Genomic DNA, 22,160 nt, shown 5'->3' with positions numbered 1-22,160 from the left:
CTTGGCACCTACTACTATAGGATTCCAATTTTATTCTTCAGTTTAGTGGTGTTTGTGACATCGTGGTTCTTTCCTAAATCTTGTTCAGATGTTTCAGCAATTCTAAACGTGCTGTATTTCTACGTTTCTGCTCATCTGTACCAAACGGGTGTTGTGTAACAAAAGGATTCCTGGAGAGACACAACACGCAGCTACTCACTACTGATAGGGCGCTCAGGACAGACCAAAGTACGGCTACCACCAAAGTTGAAGAGTGTCCTTCCAGATATTTAAGTTGCTCTAAACCTCTTCCGGGGAGGGGGCGCTGGTTTCTGCTTCTCAGACAGTTTGGCTGAGAGTCTTTGCTGCTCCCGAGTTCATCCGAGAGGGGACTCTCAGGTTTTATTGCTTACTCTAGCAAGAAGTAGCCGGGTGAATCTGGTCAGTTTCAAGGACTTCCCATAGTTCCTTTGCTGTTTACCTTCCTGTTTAAGGAGAACCTCAGGATAAAATGTTTCAATCTCAGGAAACTCTTTCCTACACAACACCGGGGTCTCAGTCTCTGAAAGTCTTTTCCCAGTGTCCCCACCCACAACCCTCTAAACAGTACTTGCAGTTAAAAGTATTGCATTTTGTCTATCTCTTCTCTCTAGCAAGGCTGCTGGCTCCAACACTCTTTTAAGTATGCAGCAAATCTTCTTGAACAAACCTCTAATTAAGGGATTCAATGCCTTGTGTTTTGGTTTTCACTTCTGTCTCACACTTTTATGTATGAAAATATCTATCTGGGTCTGGGTCATGGTTTTTGGTTTCTGTCTCAGTTTGGTAGTCTAAGTTCATCAGAGAGTGGTGGGCCACGGATTCCCAGAGGCCAGTCTCAGGGGTCCAGTGGCTGGTGTATGGTGAGTCCTCCGGTCTCACCAAGTTCCTGGTCCCACACGAGTTCGTTCTGGACCGGGCACAGAGGGACACTCTATGGGGTCGTTACGCCCAGGTTCCAACTTGGCTTTCAAGAGCCACCTAGCGCCGGGTTCTCCAAACGCACGTGACGGGCCTCCCCCGCAGCCGCAGTGCTCCTGCCTGCGCTCGCTGCTTCCGCCGGCTCTCGAGACTCCGCCCCAGCGCCGCGAGGAGCCAATAAGAGAGCACGCCCTTGGCTCCGCCCCAGCGCCCCTCGACGCCAGCCCCTCCCTCCTCCCGCTCGCTGCTGCCCGCCCGTCAGGCAGGAAGGCAGGCAGTGGCTCGACTGGCGGTCACTTCTTCCCCTCTGTGTTGTTTCCATTTTTTGTTCCCGGTCGCCGGCGGCGGCGGCTGCACGGGTGGCGGCGCGGTCCCTGCGGGAGGCGCTGCACAAGCCGAGCGGCGGCCGCGAAGCGTCGAGCCCAAAGCGGCGGCTAGGCAGCCAACATGGCGGCGGCGGCGGCGGGCCCGGAGATGGTCCGCGGGCAGGTGTTCGACGTGGGGCCGCGCTACACCAACCTCTCGTACATCGGAGAGGGCGCCTACGGCATGGTTTGGTGAGTGTCTGCGCTGGTGTGCAAGCCCGGCCTCACCCGCTCACCTCATGCCTCTGCCCGTGGCTCTGGGCGCAGCCGCGGCCCTTCCCGCGCCTTGGCCTCGCGTTCTGCGGCGCCCTGGACGCCTGACTTCTCTTTGGTCCACACTCACGAAGCCCGTCGAAGCTTAGGTGGTGTTGTGTGCTTCCTGGGCTGACCCCCGTTTGCGGTTGGAAGGGCACCCCCAGAATGAAGCCAGGACCCGAGGGCTCGTACTTTCGTGTCTTTTCCCTCGGGACGGGAACGGAAGTGCACCGTGCCCCCTAATTTATAGCTTTATAATCGTCTTCTTTTGACATTAGATTGTAAAACCAGGAATTCCATCACATACTTGTCCGTGGTGGTGGTGGAGGCGGCCGTGGTTTTGCAAGCCAGAATCCTCAGTTTATGTGCTGAACACCAGAATATCTCTCTTCCCTTCTTTCTGTGCACACGAACAGCTTTCACTAAATATCTTCAGTGGAGCTAATGATGCGTTCCTGCTCAGGCTTTCTAAAAAGCATTAATGACACCAGGGTTGGTTGTGAGGATATTTAAATCTTGAAGAGTTTCGAAATGGCTTTAAATATCGTAGCGGTTGCGTTTTAGGAAAGATAAACCAGCATCAATCTGAGAGTTATTAAGATGTATTTGGAATTGGGCCCAATTTGATTTTAAATTACTCCTTCCTTACCATTGTAAATGTATCCATACGTTTTAGCCCAGTTTACTGTGGCCGTTTCTCCTTCGCATTTAAGTGTTAGGTATACGTACAGCCCTGATAGTTTTTGCGTGGTCACTTGCAAGATTTCTCACCAGATTGTGAAATGATGAAGTGTATTTATTAAAACGGGCTGCTGGTATTTTGTACGTTGAAAACTCGGGGAAGTAGATTTTCTTTTAAATTTGTTTTTTGTGCTACATGAAGTAAACAAATTTATTGAAGATCTCTAAGTTAGATACTCTGCTATCCTCATAGTTTAATTTTACCAGGATAGCCGTTTTGAGGAAAGAAAAGATACCTTTCTTTTTCAGATAAGGTATTGTAAGAAGTCCTTTCCCAAGGGTGCAGAACTAGAATCAGGCTTTGGTTATAGACAGATCCTGTTTCAAATGCTGCAACTCTTCAGTCATTACACCGCCTTTCCTTGATGTTATTAATAATCTCGGGACTTTAGCGTATTTTTCTGATGAGCAAGTCTATTTTCAGAAGTGCATCTAATTTGAATGGCCATTTTAGAAATGCTAGGAAAGATGTATTTTTTTTTACCAAGTGCCTTAACTAGATAGAATAACTAATATTCTTTTTAAAAAGACTATAATTTTATTTTCTTGATAAGCAAAATATTTCGTAGTGTACAACTATGAAGATAGAAGAGAACTAGTCCTGGGAGTCAAAAGGGAGATTAAATTAGTCACAATTAAAAAAAGACCTTTATAAAGGAATAGAGGAAAAGTACTCTCCACATCACATCTATCTTGCATCTATTGTTACTGCTCTTGCACCTGCAGGTAAACATCCCAGTAACTCTCTTATTACAGATACTCAAGATTGCCTGTCATAGTCTCATTTATTTTAAAAATTGGCTTATTTTAAGTAGGAATGATAAATTTAGGCTATGTCATTTGGACTCTTCCCCCACCTGTCTGATAAAACGGATTGTTTAGATCCTGGTGCTATTGCTGCTGTGGAGTTACTTGACCTTTGAAGTTCCCAGCTGCTGTGCAAAGTTCTCTTTAAAATTCAAATTTTAGAGGCTGGAGAGAGGATTCTGCAGTTAAGAGCACTTGCTGCTCTGGGTTCGATTCCTAGCACCCACATGGGCAGCTCACAACTGTCTGTAACTCCAGTTACGGAGGACCAGATGTCCCCTTTAGACATGCTTTTGAGCAAAACACTCATATGCATGAAATAAGTTTAAAGATACAAATTTTAGTTTTAAGAAAATTGAAGATACAATTGGAATTTAAATTTTGGGTGCAAACTTCTATCTCCAGGTTGAAAACATTTTAATATTTATAGAATATTCTTAATTAAAGGTAATTAGCATTTTATCTGTGCTGGACTTATGAAGGGCATCTTGGATTAAATGTCTTCTTGAATCGTTGTGATTTTTAAAAAGCTGGAGAAATGACTTTATGGTTAAGAGCTCCTTTAGATCCTGGCATCTACATTAGGTGACCCTCTGGCTTCCAAGGGCATCTGCACACGTGTACATAGAAAACTCATTGGGTACACATGCATACTAAAGAATAATTTTGAAAATCGTTAAAAATTATTTCAGGCCGGGCGTTGGTGGCGCACGCCTTTAATCCCAGCACTCGGGAGGCAGAGGCAGGCGGATCTCTGTGAGTTCGAGACCAGCCTGGTCTACAGAGCTAGTTCCAGGACAGGCTCCAAAAGCCGCAGAGAAACCCTGTCTCGAAAAACCAAAAAAAAAAAAAAAAAAAAAAAAAAAAAAAATTATTTCAGGTATTTTTAGCTATTCTTTAGCAGGGTTTTCCCTAAAGCAGTTCACTGGAAATTGTGCCTATTTTATTTAGGTTCTCTTTCCTAATTACTATGTGAAGACTAAAAGATAAGATTGGGTGGTGGGTGCTCAGCAGCTAAGAGTTCTTATTAGAATTCAGTTCCTAACAGCCAGTAACTCCAGCTCCAAGTAATCAGTGCCTCTGAATTCTTGTGGGTATCTGTGTGTGTGCACAAATATGCATGCATATGGAGTATACATAATTTAAAATGTTTATTAAAAGAAAGTAAGACTGGGTTTTGAGTTGGGCGTTTAAGAGTGGGTGTGATTTTGATAGTCAGATAATAGGGACTAGTAACAGCCTGAGCTGTTAAATCTAATCTTAGAAAAGTCTTTGGGTGAAAACTGTAAAGGACTCCATAACAGCAAAAGTAAATGATTTTATTCGTTGAATGGGAAAGAAAGCATTTTTTTTACAGTCAGTCATGATCAAATTTTAATTTTTGGTGGTGATAGAGAATTGAGTCCATTGTAGCCATCTCTCGGTGCAGTAATTGTCAGTGGAGATGAGGAATCTTGAGCCGACAGAATCAGTCAGGAGCTCTTGCGGAAGTGATGAGACTTAACAAAGCTGAGCAGTGGTGGCGCACGCCTTAATCCCAGCACTTGGGAGGCAGAGGCAGGCAGATCTCTGTGAGTTCGAGGCCAGCCTGGTCTGCAAAAGCAAGTTCCAGTACGGGATCCAAAGCTACAGAGTGGCAGAGATGAAAGGAAGAAATGGAAGCTGTGTACTTGATTGTCTACTAAGATGACTGAGTTCAATTTAAAAAAAAAAAATCAGTTTATATGGGTATGTGGGTGTGTTTCCTTGGAGGCCAAAAGAGAGGGAGTAAGAAGGCTTTGTGAGCCACCTGATGTGGGTTCTGAAAACTGAACTGGGGTTCTCTATGAGAACAGCTAGCACCCTTAAACCCTGAGCTGTCTCCCCATCCCTGGATAATTTTAATTTTGAAGTATGTTTCAGTGTGTGACGGGCTGGGGGATTCTTAATTTAAGGTCAGGCTAATGGAAGTGGTGAGAAACTATCTGAGAACTGAGACAGGAATATCTACCTCTAGGTGTCAATGAAAGGCAAGTCACACAAAGAGGACAGGAATTGTGGTGAAAGGGGCCAGGATTGATATTGTTACAGGAACCCAAGGAAGGACATAGTAGTCGTCAAAGAGTTACTCCAGGGAGCAAAAGAATGCCGCTGAAAGCCGGGTGGTGGTGGGGCACGTCTTCAGTCCCAGCACTCGGGAGGCAGAGGCAGGCGGATCTCTCTGAGTTCGAGGCCAGCCTGGTCTACAAGACCTAGTTCCAGGACAGGCTCCAAAGCTACAGAGAAACCCTGTCTCGAAAAACCAAAAATATAAACAAACAAACAAACAAACAAATAACTCCCCAAAAGAGTGAAAAATAATGATAGCTTGTTTCAGCTGCATTCTTTTAAGTTTTTTTGAGACAGGGTTTGATTAAAATATTCACTTACGTATCACTTATTCTGTACTTTGTTTTGTATGTGTGTTTTAGAAGGTGTATATCAAATCAAGCAACTGTAAAAGGGATTAGCTTTTCTTTTGTACTTTTCCGTGAGGTGATTTGAGAGCATTTGGGTGACTTGCTCTAGGACATAGCTAGAAATACGACAACACTGGGAGTATGGCTCCATGGTAGAGGACTTGGGCCTGATACATGTGCGGCAACCCATTCTGCTGGCTCCTGAGTGACATTCAGAGGATTATAGATTAGGGGTGGGGCGCTGGGAGTCAGTGGTGGTGCTTGCTGAGCATTCTCTGGATTTCATCTTCAGTGTTGAAAACAAACAGGGAGGGAAGATGAAGTTGAGAAAATAATGACTTCAGTAACAAAAATGTTACTTTTCCTTGCATCTCATTATAGCCTTCCTTAAAACTGTTGATATAAGGTGGTTTGCTCGGGAGGAGCTTATCAAACACAGGATTGATTTCACTTGGTTCCTGCATGGTGGTAACTTTGAATAGGATATACTTGGGCAGTAACAGACTGCCAGTGCTGTACAGGAGGGATGCATAACGTGCTAGGTAATGGAAGGCCTTTTAGATGTTGAACTTAGTGTTAATGTTATGAGTGGTTTACTTTTAAAAATGCTTTCTAGGCAGAGAGAAATAATACATGCAAAGGCACAAGAGCATGAAAATAGCATATGTGGTCAGGAAAACCACAAAGTGCCACAGCTAGAGTAAAGGACACCTTAGGGAGAAAGGTGTGGCTATAACAGCTGGGAGTTTGAACTTGGTGTTGTAGATGATTGGGACTTATCAAAGGATGGCCTTTTCTGCAGTTTGTATCCACTCTTACTTTTATTTCTGTTTTGTGTGTGTTTTGTGAAAGGGTCTAGTAGCTTGACCTGGCTGGCCACTGACTTACTCTGTAACTGAGGATGATCTTGGGCTTCTGGTCTCTGGCACAAATGCTAGGTTTATAGGGTGTGCCACCAGATCCATCTTGGGATTAAGAGTTGTAACTGTTAATGCTATTAATACGAATTTACTTGGATTGCTTTCAATTCTTAGGTATTTTGAAGGTTCTTATGAAAAGCATCCTAGTTTCCCCGGCAACTGTATGTACTTACTAGTTAAAAAAACGTTGAAGCTGTACATGGTAGCTCACACCTTTAATCCAGCGCTGGGAGGCAGAGGCAGGCAAGTCTCTGAGTTCAATGTCAGCCTTGTCTCAGAAAACAAAAACAATTGAGAAAAGAAAAATAAGAGGAAAAAAAAACAGTTGAAGGCGGGGAAGATGTCTCAGTGGGTAAAAGTTTTTGCAAGCCTGAGGGACCTGTATTTGGATCTTTGGAACCCATGTAAAAGCCAGACACGGTGGCATATGTTTGTAATTAGAGCATTCCTGAACGTGAAATGGGAGGTGGAGACAAAAGATTACCTTAGAAGCTCATGGGCCAGCTAACCTGGAGCATGCAACACAGTGCAAGTAAAAAGCCCTGCTTCAAGGAGGACCTTTAGGTCTGCCGACCTCCACATGTGTGTGTGTTCTCTCACACAACTACACAAAAATAAATCTTTGGAAACATTTTTTTTAATGTTTTCCCTGAATCCTCCTTTGCTTTTATTCCTTTTCACTTTGGGTTCCCACACTGAGAGATGCCTAAAAATACATCCAATAGCTTCATTGCTTCTGTTTCCACTAGTGAAGGCTGGCTGGCTGAGCTTTGAAATGGCCTACTCTGCAAGGAGAAAGATGCTAGGAGGATTTTGACTACAGTAGCTTTAGTAGACTGTGAGCAGAACCTCTAAAGGAGAAAGCTACAAACAACAGAGTTAGAGGTTCCTGTTTCATTGATAAAAAAGACAAATCAATTGTGTTCTCTTTGGGGTTTTCAAATTGCTGCCTTTTCTAGGGCCGTCACAGCTTTACCGCTAGTGCAACATATTCTTCCCTACTGAAGCAACACTACTTTGGCCTGTCTTTATTCTGTCTTCTCCCTTCCCTTCTCCTCTTCCGCTTTTCTGTTTTCCTTTCATTCATCTATTAACCTTCACACATGATTATTAGGACCAGCAGCATAAGGCAAGGATTCACTTGCTTTAAAAGCATTAAAAAGTCACCAGGATAGCCTAGGCATTCTTGATACATGTTACAATTGTGCAGCTTTTTCCTCCTGTGGGACTCCTAACAGCAGGAACAGGAGCTGTTTCCAACTCTTTTACAGGCCTTTGGGGCCCTGCTCCTTATACTGGCTCACCTTCTCCAGCCTTAATACATGGTGCTTAGTCTTACTGCAACTTGATGTGCCATGTTTTGTGGATACTCATGAAATACCTGCCCTTCCTTGAACAGAAATGGAGGAGTGGAATTGGGGGGTGGGAACAAAGGGGATATGGTAGGGAGGGAGTAGGAGGAGAGGAGGGGTGAAACTGTTTATTTAGGGGGGAAAGTCAATGGAATAGATTATTCTCCAGGGTCCCTGTGGTGGATTGAATGAAAATGTCCTCCATAGGCTTGTATGAATACTTGGTTTCCAGTTGGTGGCATTGTTTGAAAAGGATAGAAGGTGTGGCCTTGTAAGAAGTATGTCTCTGGAGGTCTGTGAGAATTCAAAGCATGGTTTGGTCCCATGTGCCCTCTGTTTCCTGCTTGTGCTTCAAGCTGTGAAATCTTAGCTTGCTGTTAACAGACGACATGCCTGCTGCCTGCAGCCATGCTGTCACTGCCATCTTGGACTTCTATTTACCCTTCTGAATCCATCAACCAAAATAAACTATTCCTTAAGCTGTCTTGGTCATGGTGTTTTATCACAGCAACAGAGAAGTCTTAGGACATGCTCTTAGTCAGGAACCTATAGTCAAAACTAAAACGTGAAATGTCATGGAATCTGCCACAGCCAACTGATAGACTGTGGTTGTAAACCTGTCTTAATTCGCCTAGTTCACATTCATGCTCTTTCCTTTTTAAAATTTATAAATAATGAACTCAATAGCCTTACTGTATGTAGACCTGGCTAGCCTCAAACTCGGAGGAATCGTGCCTCTGCCTATTATACAGTAAGGATTACAGGCACAAATGACTACACCCAGCTCAAGAGCCACCCTGTGATGGTCAGATGTTGCTATCAGTTTTCCTCTGTTGTTCTCACCTTTGAGAAGGCAGTTTGACTTACTGATCATACTGCAAGAGGCAGCAGGCTAAGCAGTTACTAGAGAGCCACCTATCTGTCTTAACTTTTCTCTTTCTTTTGAGACAAGGTCTTACAGAAATTGGATACCTAGAAATTCCCTTGAGTCTACTCCCCAAGCTGGGGTTATAGGTATGCACAGTCGTGCCTGGCTTTTTATGTGGGTTCTGAGGTTCCGAATTCAGGTCCTCATGTTTGGTTCAGCCAGCACTCTGCCTGTGAGTCGTATCCCCAAGGTCCTCAAGAGACGTTCTTGGGGCTGGGGAAATAAGGCCCAGTATAGCAACAGACAAAAATGAAGAGATGTTCATTTGTTTGGTTTTTTGTTTTGTTTTGTTTGGTTTTTTGAGACAGGGCTTCTCAGTAGCTTTGGAGCTTTCCTGGAACTTGCTCTATAAACCAGGATGGCCTCAAACTCAGAGATCCTTCTTTCTTTGCCTTCCAAATCCTGGGATTAAAGGCTTGTGTGGAGCCACCACTACCCAGCTGAGACATTCTGGACTGTACTTTTCTAAGGTTAGTGTTCCTAGTGCCTGGCTATAGCTTACTCCAGCATTTTATCTTGCTTATGGTGTCTCTGCAGTGCAGCAAGGAATAGCATGGGTTTTGTCCACTTATATGCGGCTGTGGGAAATTACCAGCACTTGTATGTAGTGAGGAGTTGGTGCTGAGTACCTGGTGCCTTTGTCTCTTTTCTCATTACTGTGACAAAATAACCTAAGCAGCAATTTGGGTCTGTAAGATGGCTCAGCAGGCATAATTCTGACTACCTGAATTTGATCCCTGAGATCTGTGTGGTGGGAGAGAGCCAACTCCTAAAAACTGTCCTCTGAACTCCACATAGAAGCTATGGTGAGCACATGCCAATGCCCATTCAAAAGCAACAACAAAATAACTCAGGCTTTTTTATTTTGTTTTAGAAAAGGCCGCAGAATAGTTTCACACTGAAGGAGTCTAAAGCCATGATGGTTATAGATAGTACTCTATTCTGAATTGGCAAGAATAGATTGGAATCTAAGCATTAGGTTGCTGGTAATGTATCAAATGTTAATGAGTTATGTGATAAGATGTATAATAAAATAGTAGATCAGATATCATTGGCAGACTTACTTTGAAGAACTGTATTTTGTTTCTCTTCAGTTAAAAGTTGTTAGTTATTCTGAAGAAGATGTTTTTATAAATTATTTGCCAAAACTTGAGAGGAGCCTTGAAGACAGCAACTGAAGAACTTTGGTCTGGAAATCAGCAGAACCAATCTAGGTTCTCTGCTTAAACATATACGAAAATGTTTGCTCACTTTTCAGTCCAGCAATGCTAAAACCCATCCTAAAATTTATATTTTTCCCGTTAGATAATCTTTGTTTCTGTTTCATTGTTTGAATCAGTTGATTTTAAAAAAGAAATACATACATACAAGTTTAGACCTTTCCCACGAGTCAGAATATATGATGGTAGACCATTATGGCAAATGGCTACAGTCACACAGCCAGTTGTTGGGAAGTGGAAGGAGACCAGCCTGGGCTGCAGAGCAAGATCATATCTCAAAAGACAAAAAGAAGATTGATACTTATGTCAGTGACAAAACAGCTAATTGTTATATTAAAACTGTTGTGGGAACAATTGAGGATTTAGCTCAGTGGTAGGACATTTTTGCCTTGTGTGTATGATTCCCTTCCCCAGTGGTTTTCGACCTTTTAATATTAATACAGCTACTTGTGTTTGGTGACCCCCAACCATAAAATTACTTTCATTGCTACCTCATAACTGTAATTTTGCTGCTGTTGTGAATCATAATGTAAATATGTTTTTCAATGGTTTTAGGCATTGAAAGGGTCGTTTGACTCCCCCATAGGTTGAGAATCATTGCCGTACTTTTTTTTTTTTTTAAAAAAAAACAAGTCGCCAACATGACTTGACATTCTGTCTGTGATAACATTTTGCTAGTATTTGGGGTTTTTGTTTTGTTTTTAATATTTTTAATGTTGCCTCTGCGTGCAGATGCAAAGGCCAGAGGTGTTGGATCTCCTGGAACTGGAGTTAAAAACAGTTATGAGCTGCCAGACTTGGTTGCTGGGAACCCAGTTGGTGTTCTTAACTGTGGAGTCATCTTTTTGCACCAGGGTCCCACTTTGTAGACTAGACTAGCCTTAAACTCAGATCTACTCTGTCTCCTGAGTACTGGGATTTAAATACATGTGCTATCATGCCCAGCTCCCATCCCTTTTGATTATATTTTCGAGTAATCTTTTGGGACATTCCTAGTCATACATCATTCATTGACAATAAAAAATATTTTCAAAGAATATTAGAAATTTTCTTCAATACAAAGAAATATGGAGAGAAAGTAAACTTGTGGTTGTCTATCGTCTCTGCTTTGTCTCTTCATTACTTAGGTTTCTTTTTGTTTTCTTTGTTTTTGAGATGGTTTCTTTGTGTAGCTCCGGTTGCCCTGAAACTTCTCTGTAGACCAGGCTGGCCTCAAACTCAAGAGATTCGTTTGCCTTTGCCTCCTGAGTGCTGGGATTAAAGCACCACCGACAATTTAGATGTCTTTTATCCTGTCTTAATTACCAGACCGTCCATAACAGAACTGAAATGGAAGCACAGTGTTGGTAGAGGGCATTCCTACTTGCTCTGTTAAAGGAAACCCATTGTTTAAAGATGCTGGCTGGATTTTGAAAGATCAACAAGGTTAGACAAATGACTGAAGACAGTGTGGGCCTTTCCTGCACAGGGGGAATCTGTAAGAATCTATAAGAATTAGAGTATCGCCAGGCGGTGGAGGCGCACGCCTTTAATCCCAGCACTTGGGAGGCAGAGACGGGCGGATCTCTGTGAGTTCGAGACCAGCCTGGTCTACAAGAGCTAGTTCCAGGACAGGCTACAAAACCACAGAGAAACCCTGTCTCGAAAAGCAAAAAAAAAAAAAAAAAAAAAAAAAAGAAAGAAAGAAAGAAAGAAAGAAAGAAAAGAATTAGAGTATCCTGGCTGTCTCTTTACAAGCTGAGGTAGTTGTCGGGCAGGGAGAGAGGATGGAGGGAGGAGGTTGAAAAATCTGTGGGGAGGACACTTGAGTTTGGCCTTTGCCAGGAGTGACAAGAATGGTAAGACATGAGTAAAAGAATGTCACAGTGAAGGCTTGAGGCAGGATGTCATTATGTAGCTCATTTCTGGGTGTCCTGGAACTCAACTTGTATAGATCAGGCTGGACTCAGAGACCAGACTGAATGTAACACTGTCTATCTATGCTTCCCAGGTGCTGAGATTAAAGGTGTGCCCCACTAGGGCCTGCCTTGATAAAAATCTCTTATGATCTGCCAATAGCAGGGTCTGCAGTGGGCAATACTGGGAATCTAGGAGAACAAGTCAGAAATACTAATTGCCTGGTTTCAGGAAACTGACCATTTAGCTGGAGTGGATTCATTTTTCAAAATAAATTTTCTTTTTATAGCCCTGGCTGTCCAGGAACTTTCTCTGTAGACCAGGCTGGCCTTGAACTCAACAGAGATCTGCCTGCCTCTGTCTCCTGAGTGTAGGGAGGGATTAAAAGGCATGAGTCACCACCCCTGGCACATTTTTTTTCTTTTAGCTTTTAGAAAATTCTGAATGATGGCATTTCCACCTTTGACTATTTTTAATTGCAGCTATAGAAATGTACAATGCATTATTTTACAGAGCTGGTTTAGGTTTGCTAGTAAATAATTTGTGTGTGTGTGTGTGTCCCAGGGCCTTGTACCTGTTAACAAGTTCTCTTCTACTGAGTAGCATCGCCAGCTAGTTACTGTTTTTTCTCGTTTGTTTTTGGTGTCAAAATTAGAGCATTTTTACAGAGAGTAGAGCATGTTCCTTCTCCTGTTCTCCTATTTTTGAAAGTTAGAATGGCTTGATTACCAAAACTTGATAGAATTTGCTTATAAAACAGGTTGGACTTAACTTTTTGTTTTTCTGGGTAGTTTGATTTTGGTGTGAAAATACTTCTATTAAAATTATTTCTAGATGATTATATGAATGTCTTCACTTTGTTTCTTTTTTGAAGGTTTTTTTTTAAATTTATTTTTATTTGTATTGGTGTGGGGAAGTTGGATCCTGGAGTTACAGACAGTTGTGAGCTGCCATGTAGGTGCCAGGTAGGTCCTCTGGAAAGCAGCCAGTGTTTTTAACTAATGAGTTGTGTGTGTGTGTTTTGCCTGCATGTATGTATGTGCACCATATGCATGCCCTGTGCCTTCTGAGGTCAGAAGAAGGATCAGATTTCAAACTGGGGTTGATGGTTATGAGGCACCATATGGGGGTACTGGGAACCAAACCTGAGCCCTCTCTCCAGCCCCTTTCTGGTTCTTTTTACTATATTGTTTTTCTATAAATTTATTCTTGTATTTATTGAAGTTATTTTAATTTGACCTTGGAACATTTACTCAAATGTATCTAAACATTGTTTAAAGAATAAATTAAATACATAGATTATCATTGTGCAGATTATAAAATAGGTACTTTAGAGGTCTGGCGAGATTGTTCAACCTAAGCCTGTCTTCTGGCCTCCATGTGCACAAGCACCCTTAACCAGTCCCCCTCAGAAGTTGGTTACTGTCTTCAGTTTTTTGTGATTCTCAATTTTCTTTTCAGTCTTGTCTCATAGTTTTTGCTTTTACTGAATCATGATACACATATAGAAAAATGGATTTGGAGCTAACAGGTCTACTTGGCAAGGTAACGTGCTTGTCTTACAAGCCTGATGACCTGAACCATGTAGAGATAAAGGGAGAGAACTGACTACCCAAAGTTCTCCTATGTGACCTCCACATGTGTGCCGCGTTACAGGTGCAGTGAGTGCAGAGGCCAGAAGAGCTCCAGTTAAAGATTGCAACTTGAGGAGCTGGGGAAATGGCTCAGTGCTAACAGTACTGACTGCTCTTCAGAGGACTCAGTTCAATTCCACAAACCCATGTGGTGGCTCACAGCAGTCTAGAACTCTGGTCCCAGGGGATCTGACTGTCAGTATTCAGGCTTTTGCACTGGCCTGCCTTTGTGGTCCTGACAGGACCTTCTTCCATTTCAAAAGGGCCTTGCCCTCCTCTAGTCAGTCCTTGCCCTCCTCTAGTCAGTCTCTCTCTCTCTCTCTCTCTCTCTCTCTCTCTCTCTCTCTCTCTCTCTCTCTCTCTCTCTGTCTCTCTGTGTGTCTGTCTCTGTCTCTGTCTCTGTCTCTCTGTCTCCTCTGCTGTTCCTGTCCCCAGAAGCCACTCTCCCCTCCCCTCCTTTTCCAATCACTTTTCCCCAATTAAAAAAAAAACTCTTCACCTGAGCTCTGTCACATGGTGTCTTCTACAAGCCGAATTTTTTTTTTAAATTACAAAACTGACACCATTTTCTGACCTCTGCAGGCACTCTGTGTCACAAATGTGATATGTAGATACACATCAGCAAACACTCACACATAAAAAATAAAATCTCAAAAAAAAGATTGCAGTGTGATATAGTTTCACAAATCAAATGTACCCATTATAACTTAGTTCCAACCAAATGAAGTTTGAACCCCAGCATCAAAGAAGTTCTTTTTAATTCCCTTTCAGTCATTACTCTCATAAAGAAACCTCTTTACTGGCATCTAACAGCAGATTCATTTGGTTTTGTTCTTTTATAAATAGAATCAGGTAACATGTTCTCTTTTATGTCTATTTTTTTAATTAACATTGTGCTCCTGTTTGAGGATTCATCTTTGCCACAGTATTAATAGTATATGATAAAAATTATTTTTTTCAGTCTGAGAATAGGCCTTTGGTCTGTTGCCAGCTTTTAGCTCTGTTTATTTTCTTGCTAATGTATTGAGACAAGGTCTTATGTAACCCAGCTTGGTCTCAGACTTACTTGTAGCCTAGAATGAGTTTGATCTTTGGATCATCCTGCCTCTACCTTTAACTGTTGGGATAAAAGACATGGGTCACCATGTCTAGTTTGTGCAGTAGTGCTGAGGATTAATTTAGGGTTTCATGTATGCTAGGCAAGTACCACACTAAATTACATTCCCAATCCGTATTCTCCATTTCATTTTTTTTGTTTGTTTGTGTGTTGTTGTTATTTTAAGTGGGTTTTCATTATGTAGCTCTGGCTGTCCTGGAACATACTGTGTAGACCAGGCTGGCCCCAAATTCACAAAGATCTGCCTGCCTCTGCTTTCCAGGTGCTGGAATTAAAGGCATGTGCCACCACAGCCAGCTTGCTCTCGGTTTGTAATTAACAGTGCTTCCGTGGTTATCTTAAATGTGTTTAGTGAATTTATACATGTTTCTCTTAGGTGTATATGTACCATAGGAGCAGAATGGTTGTGTCACCAACAGTGCGTAGTTTCAGATGTCTCTAAAGTGATTAGATTTTACAGTACCCACACTAGTGGTGCAGTTCTATTCAGCCACCTTTGGTTTTGCCACTTTTTGCTGTGAAGTTGTGTGGGGTGTGTGTGTGTCTGTCTGTCTGTCTGTGTCTCTGTGTGTGTGTGTCTGTGTGTGTGTGTGGTGCACACATGTTTGGAGTCCAGAGGTTAATCTTCAGGAGCTGCCCACCTTCTTTTTTTTGATATTCTGTCACTGATACCTGGGCTGTCACTGATTGGCTAGGCTAGCTGGCCAATGAGCATCATGGATCCTCCTGTTTCTGCTTCTGAGTTTACAAACACATGCCACCATGCCTTGCTTTTTCTGTGGGTTCTGATGATCAAACTCAGGTCCTTATGTGTAGTAGTAGGAGCGGGGCTGTGTCCCTGGCACCCAGCCGCCCACATGGCTAGCTTATGCCTCGAAATAATTACACGGACACTGTATTCTTTTAAACACTGCTTGGCCTATTAACTCTAGCCCTTACAGGCTAATTCTCATATCCCGATCAACCCATCTCTAATAATCTGTGTAGCATCAGTTTTACCGGGAAAGATTCTAGCCTACGTCCATCCTGGGTCGGATCGGCGTCCGCCTCAGAGAGCAGAGCTATCGTGTCTGCCCGGGAGAGGGGAGCATGGCAGCTCACTTCCTCTTCCTCCCAGCATTCTGTTCTGTTTACTCCTCCCACCTATGTTTTAACCTATCAGGGCCAAGCAGTTTCTTTATTGCTTAACCAATGAAATCAACAGATTGATATATGACACTCCCACATCACTTATGTTTATACAGCCATCACTTTACTGAGATTCTGTCCCTTCTACTGTTATGTATTGCAAGTATTTCCTCCATTTTGAGTTCCCTTTTTTTCCCTTTTTCTGTTGCTTAAGAGGATATTATGCTCTAAAATAAATTTTTATATTTGTAATTGTAGATTTGATTAAAAAATTTGCATTAGGCCGGGCAATGGTGGCGCATGCCTTTAATCCCAGCACTCGGGAGGCAGAGGCAGGCGGATCTCTGTGAGTTCGAGACCAGCCTGGTCTACAGAGCTAGTTCCAGGACAGGCTCCAAAGCCACAGAGAAACCCTGTCTCGAAAAACAACAACAACAACAACAAAAAAAAATTTGCTTTAGGCCAACAAGATACTCAGCTTTTTAAAGTACTTGCCACCAAGCCTAATGACCTCAGAGTTCGATCCCTCAGACCCACGTAGTGGAAAGGAAGAACTTGTTCTTGCAAACTGACCCCTGACCTCCATATGTGCCCCTCTCCCAAGATAAATGCTTTTTTGTTTTGAGGTTTTTATTTTGCTTTTTTTGAGACATGGTCTTACTTTGTAGTTCTGGTTGGCCTGAAACTCACGGAGTGCTGAGATTAAAGGTGTGTGTCAGTCAGCACATCATCCAATAAATGTAACATAAAAACGGTTGTATAGGGCTGGAGAGATGGCTCAGTGGTTAAGAGCATTGCCTGCTCTTCCGAAGGTCCTGAGTTCAATTCCCAGCAACCACATGGTGGCTCACAACCATCTTTAAAGAGGTCTGGTGCCCTCTTGCCTGCAGACATGCACACAGACAGAATATTGTATACACAATAAATAAATATTTAAAAAAAAAACAAAACAGTTGTATAGCACAATTCTACGTGTAGCCATCAGTTGCATAAAACATTGTAAAATGACTTTTGATCCTGTGATTTGAAAGTAGTTGACCATATAATCTCATAGGGAGTGGTGTCACTATTAGAAGGTGTAGCCTTGTTGCAGTAGGGGTGGACTTTGGGGTCTTGTTTGCTCCAGCTTCACTGATTGTGACACTCAGTTGACTTCCTGTTGGCTGCAAGATGTAGGACCCTGAGCTACTTCTCCGGGACCATGTCTGCCTGCATGCTGTCATGCTGCTTGCTCCGATGATAATGGACTGAACCCCTGAAAATGTAAGCCGCCATATAAGTGTTGCTGTGGGGGGAAAAAGAGTGTTGTGGTCATTCTCACTGCAGTAGAAGCCTTAACTAAAACAGATCCTAACAGGTAGCTTTATGAGTACTTTCTAGAAGCTTAGGTGTATGTTTACAGTATTGAAACAGCAAAATGTTTCAGTCCTTGTTATTATTAATAAATCTTTTCATTTTCTGTTGTAGATAAATTTTCTAATACTATTAGAATCTAAATCTTGTGAACCCTGACTTTCAGTGTCATCCTGAACTTCGACTTCTGTTTCCAGATTTAAAAAAATAAATCTGTGTACAAATGACTATTCAATCACCCATTTTTACTTCAGACTTCTCTTTCCCAAAATTAAACGACATACAGAACACGACATTTCTCCAGTAATCTTTATCTTTGTTACTATCTACATACCAGAAGGGACAACTCTCTAAATGTCTATTTTCTCTGGGTAGCCGGGCACACTGTACAAATTGTATCCTGTAGCCAACAGCTCATAAGGACTCTTTGGTATAAGTCTGTGTAGTGGTCTTATAACCACACAAAGTGGCTGATCTCCCTTGCAGGCGGAGCCTACTTACTAGAACAGACAATGGCTAAGTTTTCCCTGTGAGCAGGGCATGGCTAAGCAGTAGGCCAAGTGGAGGAGAACATTTAGATTGAGTTACTTTTCCTTACTCTTAATGGAATCTTTTTTGTTGTAATTACAGATTTTAGTTCTCAGGTGGAATTGATCCTTTTGTCTGTTAAGCATATGAGTCACGGCTATTTAAAAGTTGACCTGTAGCTGGGTGGTGGTGGCGCACGCCTTTTATCCCAGCACTCGGGAGGTAGAGACAGGTGGATCCTTGAGTTTGAAGCCAGCTTGGTCCAGAGAGGCTCCAAGCTACAGAGAAACCCTATCTCAAAAAACTGGAGAAAAAAAAAAGTTCACCTGTAATAAAGCATCTGTAGATATCTCTACCATCCTTCTTGCCTTGTTTCTGTCTCTTGTGTAGTAATAATCAAGTGAATGCTAGATATTGTGTGTGAAGTTTATGAAGACCCTAGGTGACATTCTCTTCTCCAGAGAGGTTCACTGAGCCTCTAACAGGCAGATAGAATGTGATAACATCACCTGAGTCCAGTTAGGTGATTTTAAACTGTGATTTAAAGATTGGCTGCAGTTTTTGTACAGCTTTGCCTACCTCCGGTTTTTACCATCACTCCTAAGGGTATAGCCATCTATACATCTGCAAGTCGGGTATTTATGAAAATTCTCAGACCCGGACTATTTCTGTCACCTTAACACTGTGAGACCACAAGAAATAATCTTTTTATTTATTTATTGTAACACGAGGGCCTGCTTGTCATCCTGACCGCCCGGCTTGTTTGGCCCATTAGCTCAGGTTTCTTATTGGTTAACTCTTATAACTTATATAACCCATTATTATTATCTGCGTTAGCCATGTGGCTCTGGTACCTTTTTTGGCAGGGCAGGTCACATCTTCCTTCTTAAGTGTCTGGACAGGACTGCGGAGGAATGGGCTTCCTTCTTCCCAGAATTCTCCTGTTTTCCTTACCCCGCCTCTACATCCTGTCTGGTTGTCCCACCTATACTTCCTGTTTGGCTACTGGCCAATCAGCATTTGTTTAAAACATCATTGACAGAATACAGAATTGTCCTGCACCAATTTATTTTTTTTAATTAGTTCTGTGTGTAGGGGTCAGAGGACAATCCTTGGAAGTTCAAGTAGAGTTCAGCAAGCGAACTTAAGCTGTTATGCCTGTGCAACAAATTTTTTTTTTTTTTTTTTTTTTTTGGTTTTTCGAGACAGGCTTTCTCTGTAGCTTTTTGTTCCTGTCCTGGAACTAGCTCTTGTAGACCAGGCTGGTCTCGAACTCACAGAGATCCGCCTGCCTCTGCCTCCCAAGTGCTGGGATTAAAGGCATGCGCCACCACCGCCCGGCTTGCAACAAATATTTTTACCCTCTGAGCCCCCCTCTCACCTGCCCAGAAACACTCTTCAGTAGCTTAGGAAAAAGTGTGTGTATGTGTGTGTGTGTTTCCCTGTCTGCTGTAGTAGATTTCTTGAAAACCCAAGTTTATCTGGCTTCTTTGTTGTTATGGCCTTAATATAATACTAAGATTGGCTACAAATGCCACAGTTACACTGAAAAACACCACTTTCCAGGTGAACATTAAATAGGGAATAGAAAGAGAAAGAGTGTGTGTGTGTGAGAGTTTCTGTGGCAAGTGCCAGACTTGGTATTTGCTTTTATGCACAAAACAAGACTTGAACGTGTACTTTGACATAATAAAAGATGTCATATGAAAGTATAGTAATTGTGAAAATGTCTCTTACATAAAACTTTGTCCTTTTTATATCTCCTTCACTGCTGTTGCCTCAAACCTCCTTATATGTAGGGAAGACGATTATTTCTGTTATACAGTTGTAGAGATTGAAATGGATGTAGGGAAAGTACGTGCATGCAGGCTTCACAATCAGCATTTGTGACAGTTAATCCTCATCATCATCACCTTGATTGAATTGAGAAACACCTAGGAAATGATTAAAACACATCCCTAGATGTTTTTGTGAGTTTTTTGAGTGCCATTTCAAGGAGAATTAACTGGAGTAGATCCACATCTGAATGTGTATAGCACCATCCAATGGGTTAGGAACATGGATAGAGTAAAGAATCTACAGGGGGGCTGTGGTGCACCCTACCACAAGGCAATGATCACTTCTTTGCTCCCTCCCTCGCCTGCCAGTGCTTCTCTGCCTCCCCTCAGTCCTCTGTATTGGAGTTCAAACTGAGCTAATGTAAGTCTCTTGTTTTTCTCTTGGGCACTCCTTTAATCCCAGCACTCAGGAGGCAGAGACAGGTGGGTCTCTGAGTTCGAGACCAGACTAATGTAGAGAGCAAGTTCCAGGATAGGCTCCAAAGCACCCCCCCCCAAAAAAAGGGAAAAAAAACTTAACAGTCTAGTTTATAAGTGAGAGATAAAACATTTATAAGCTGTTTGTACCAAATGGAGAAATATCTAATTTTTTGTTGGATACATTGACAATATTAGAGAAAAAGGATGATTAGGGACTGAGAGAGTAGGACAATAAAAAAAGGAGGTGTTCAGGAGTGGGGTTCGCTGAGGTTAGACCTTAAGGAAGGGACTGAGTAGCATTCGAGAGAGTAGATGGGTAGGAAGAGGGAAAGCCTGGCCGGATGGCGGGAGCAGGGGTAGGGAAACTGCCTTGCCTTCAGGACAGACTGGAGGAAAGCAGGAGTCGCCTGAGCGGGCTAAGGGCAGCCAGAGTTGGGTCCCGGGTAAGACGAGACTTCCCCGCTGGGGACTGGAATTGAGCAACTCTGTGGAAATAGATGGGGGGAAAGGGTTTGTTAGGAAGGCAGGAACCAGGCATATACTGAGCCTCCCTAGTTTCATGCACACACACTTGTACACTACAAGATGGTGGGAAATGCAGATGAGCTCTTTCCCTGTCAAATACAGAAAAGAAAGTTCTGTGAGGCAGATATATTACTGCTGTGGACATAAGCACAGCTCTCACTTCACAGGAAGTAGCAATTTATTCTTGGGTTAAATGTGAATATCCTTGGACCAGGAACACAGATAGATTCAGGTTACCCCAAATACCATGTTCCAATGTGGAAACATTTCATAGTTTTTATAGTTACAGAACAAAAGGAAATCATAACTCTGCACTTTAAATCTTATGTGTGTACGTGTGTGGGTGCATGCATACAATGGTGTGTGTGTAGAGGTCAGAAGATAATTGTGGGAGTTGGTTCTTTCCTTTTACATATGTCATTGGGTTAGGGAGCAAGTATGCTTACTAGCATAGCCACCTCACTGGCCCGGAACATCAGATAGGTGGGTTTCAGCAAAATGGAAAGTGTTATGCCCAGATCACAGAGTCCCTCCAAAACCAACTAGGAGACCACGTTCTGGATGTAAAAACAAAGAGCCTTTATTCTTGAACAAGTGTACAAACTCGACTCTCCGTGTATCCAATATATTGAAGTGATCGGAGAGCCCCCCACCCCAGCTCAGTTGAGGTTGGGTTTTTATAGCAGCAAAGGTTCAGGACCCCTGATGGGCTGGCATTTGTCTAGGGGGTGTCCTGGTGAAAAGCAATGGGTGTGTGCTGACAGGTGATCTACAATGGTTGGAATGTTAGGAATTTCCTTTGGATGGTCTGTTCCTGGGGGCTGCCAACTTATGGCTTTTCCTGGAACCTTGTGCTGCCCTGGGCCCCACAGAAAGATCTCTGTTTTCAGTTTCAGAAGCTCTCTAGTGACATTCCTAGCTTTGGAGTTTGTGTGTGCCTGTGGAGACCAGAAGTCAACATTGGGTGTCCTCCTCTATGGCTCTCCATCTTAGTTTCTGAGACAGGGTCTCTCACTAAGCCCATAGCTCACTGATCCAGTTAGACTGGCTGGCCAGGGAACCTCAGGGTTCCTTGTCTCTGTTGCTGGGATAACAGGTGTTCACTGCTACCCCTGCCCTTTTTACATGGGTGTGAGTACTCAGGGTTGATTGAGCCAAGGTCCTCATGCTTGCATAGCAAGCAACAAGTGCTTTATCAATGTGTTTGGGCCATGCCCAAACATCTCTAGGATCACAAAGTTCTAACCAGCCTTGTAATCTTTAAACATGGGTGTGAGTCTTTTCCCTGGGCTTCAGTTTACCCTAAAATCTGGTCGATCCAAGTATATGTAAGAGGTGAGTCTTTTCCTTGGGCTTTGGTTTACCTTAAAATCTGGTCAAACTAAGTATATGTAAGAGAATTATCAGTTGAGTGTCTGTCACAATTGCATGAGGGATCTAAGTTACTTAATTACTTGTTCTTGTTTCATCTCCAACAGCTAATACATGCACAATATACAGTACTTAAGGATGTATAACAATATTAGTGATAGTGCCTTGGGGTGTCTTGATATTCCTGTTTACTTTCTTGCAACCTTCTTCAAGCAGGAAATATCTCATGTATTGTTTTATAACACCACTTTTAAAATCTCAGCTCTGGCCTTCAACACTGGGTTACTTAGACACTGCGTTTTTGAGACAGTATCTTTCTTACACAGTAGCCCAGATGGGTCTGAAACTCACTGTATACCCAAGATGTCCTGGATCTCATGGTGAT

General features: G+C 42.6%; 1 protein-coding gene across 2 annotated transcripts in view; it reads left to right on the top strand.

Moving 5' to 3' along the window:
• Window positions 1-1,155: 1,155 nt before the first annotated feature.
• The window catches only part of Mapk1 (mitogen-activated protein kinase 1), a 66,414-nt gene continuing 45,409 nt past the window's right edge, over window positions 1,156-22,160 (top strand). The window contains exon 1 of one of the 2 annotated variants that reach the window (XM_075970467.1): window positions 1,156-1,496. In XM_075970467.1, coding sequence (XP_075826582.1) covers window positions 1,387-1,496 — 110 coding nt within the window. In that variant the 5' untranslated portion in view covers window positions 1,156-1,386. The remainder of the gene's footprint in view (window positions 1,497-22,160) is intronic. The other variant, XM_075970476.1, reaches the window with a different exon arrangement.

This window comes from Microtus pennsylvanicus, chromosome 1 (genome assembly GCF_037038515.1).
Source record: "Microtus pennsylvanicus isolate mMicPen1 chromosome 1, mMicPen1.hap1, whole genome shotgun sequence".
NCBI classification, from domain to species: Eukaryota; Metazoa; Chordata; class Mammalia; order Rodentia; family Cricetidae; genus Microtus; species Microtus pennsylvanicus.
Note: the sequence above shows the minus strand (reverse complement) of the source record. Positions and strands in the feature narration are given on the sequence as shown.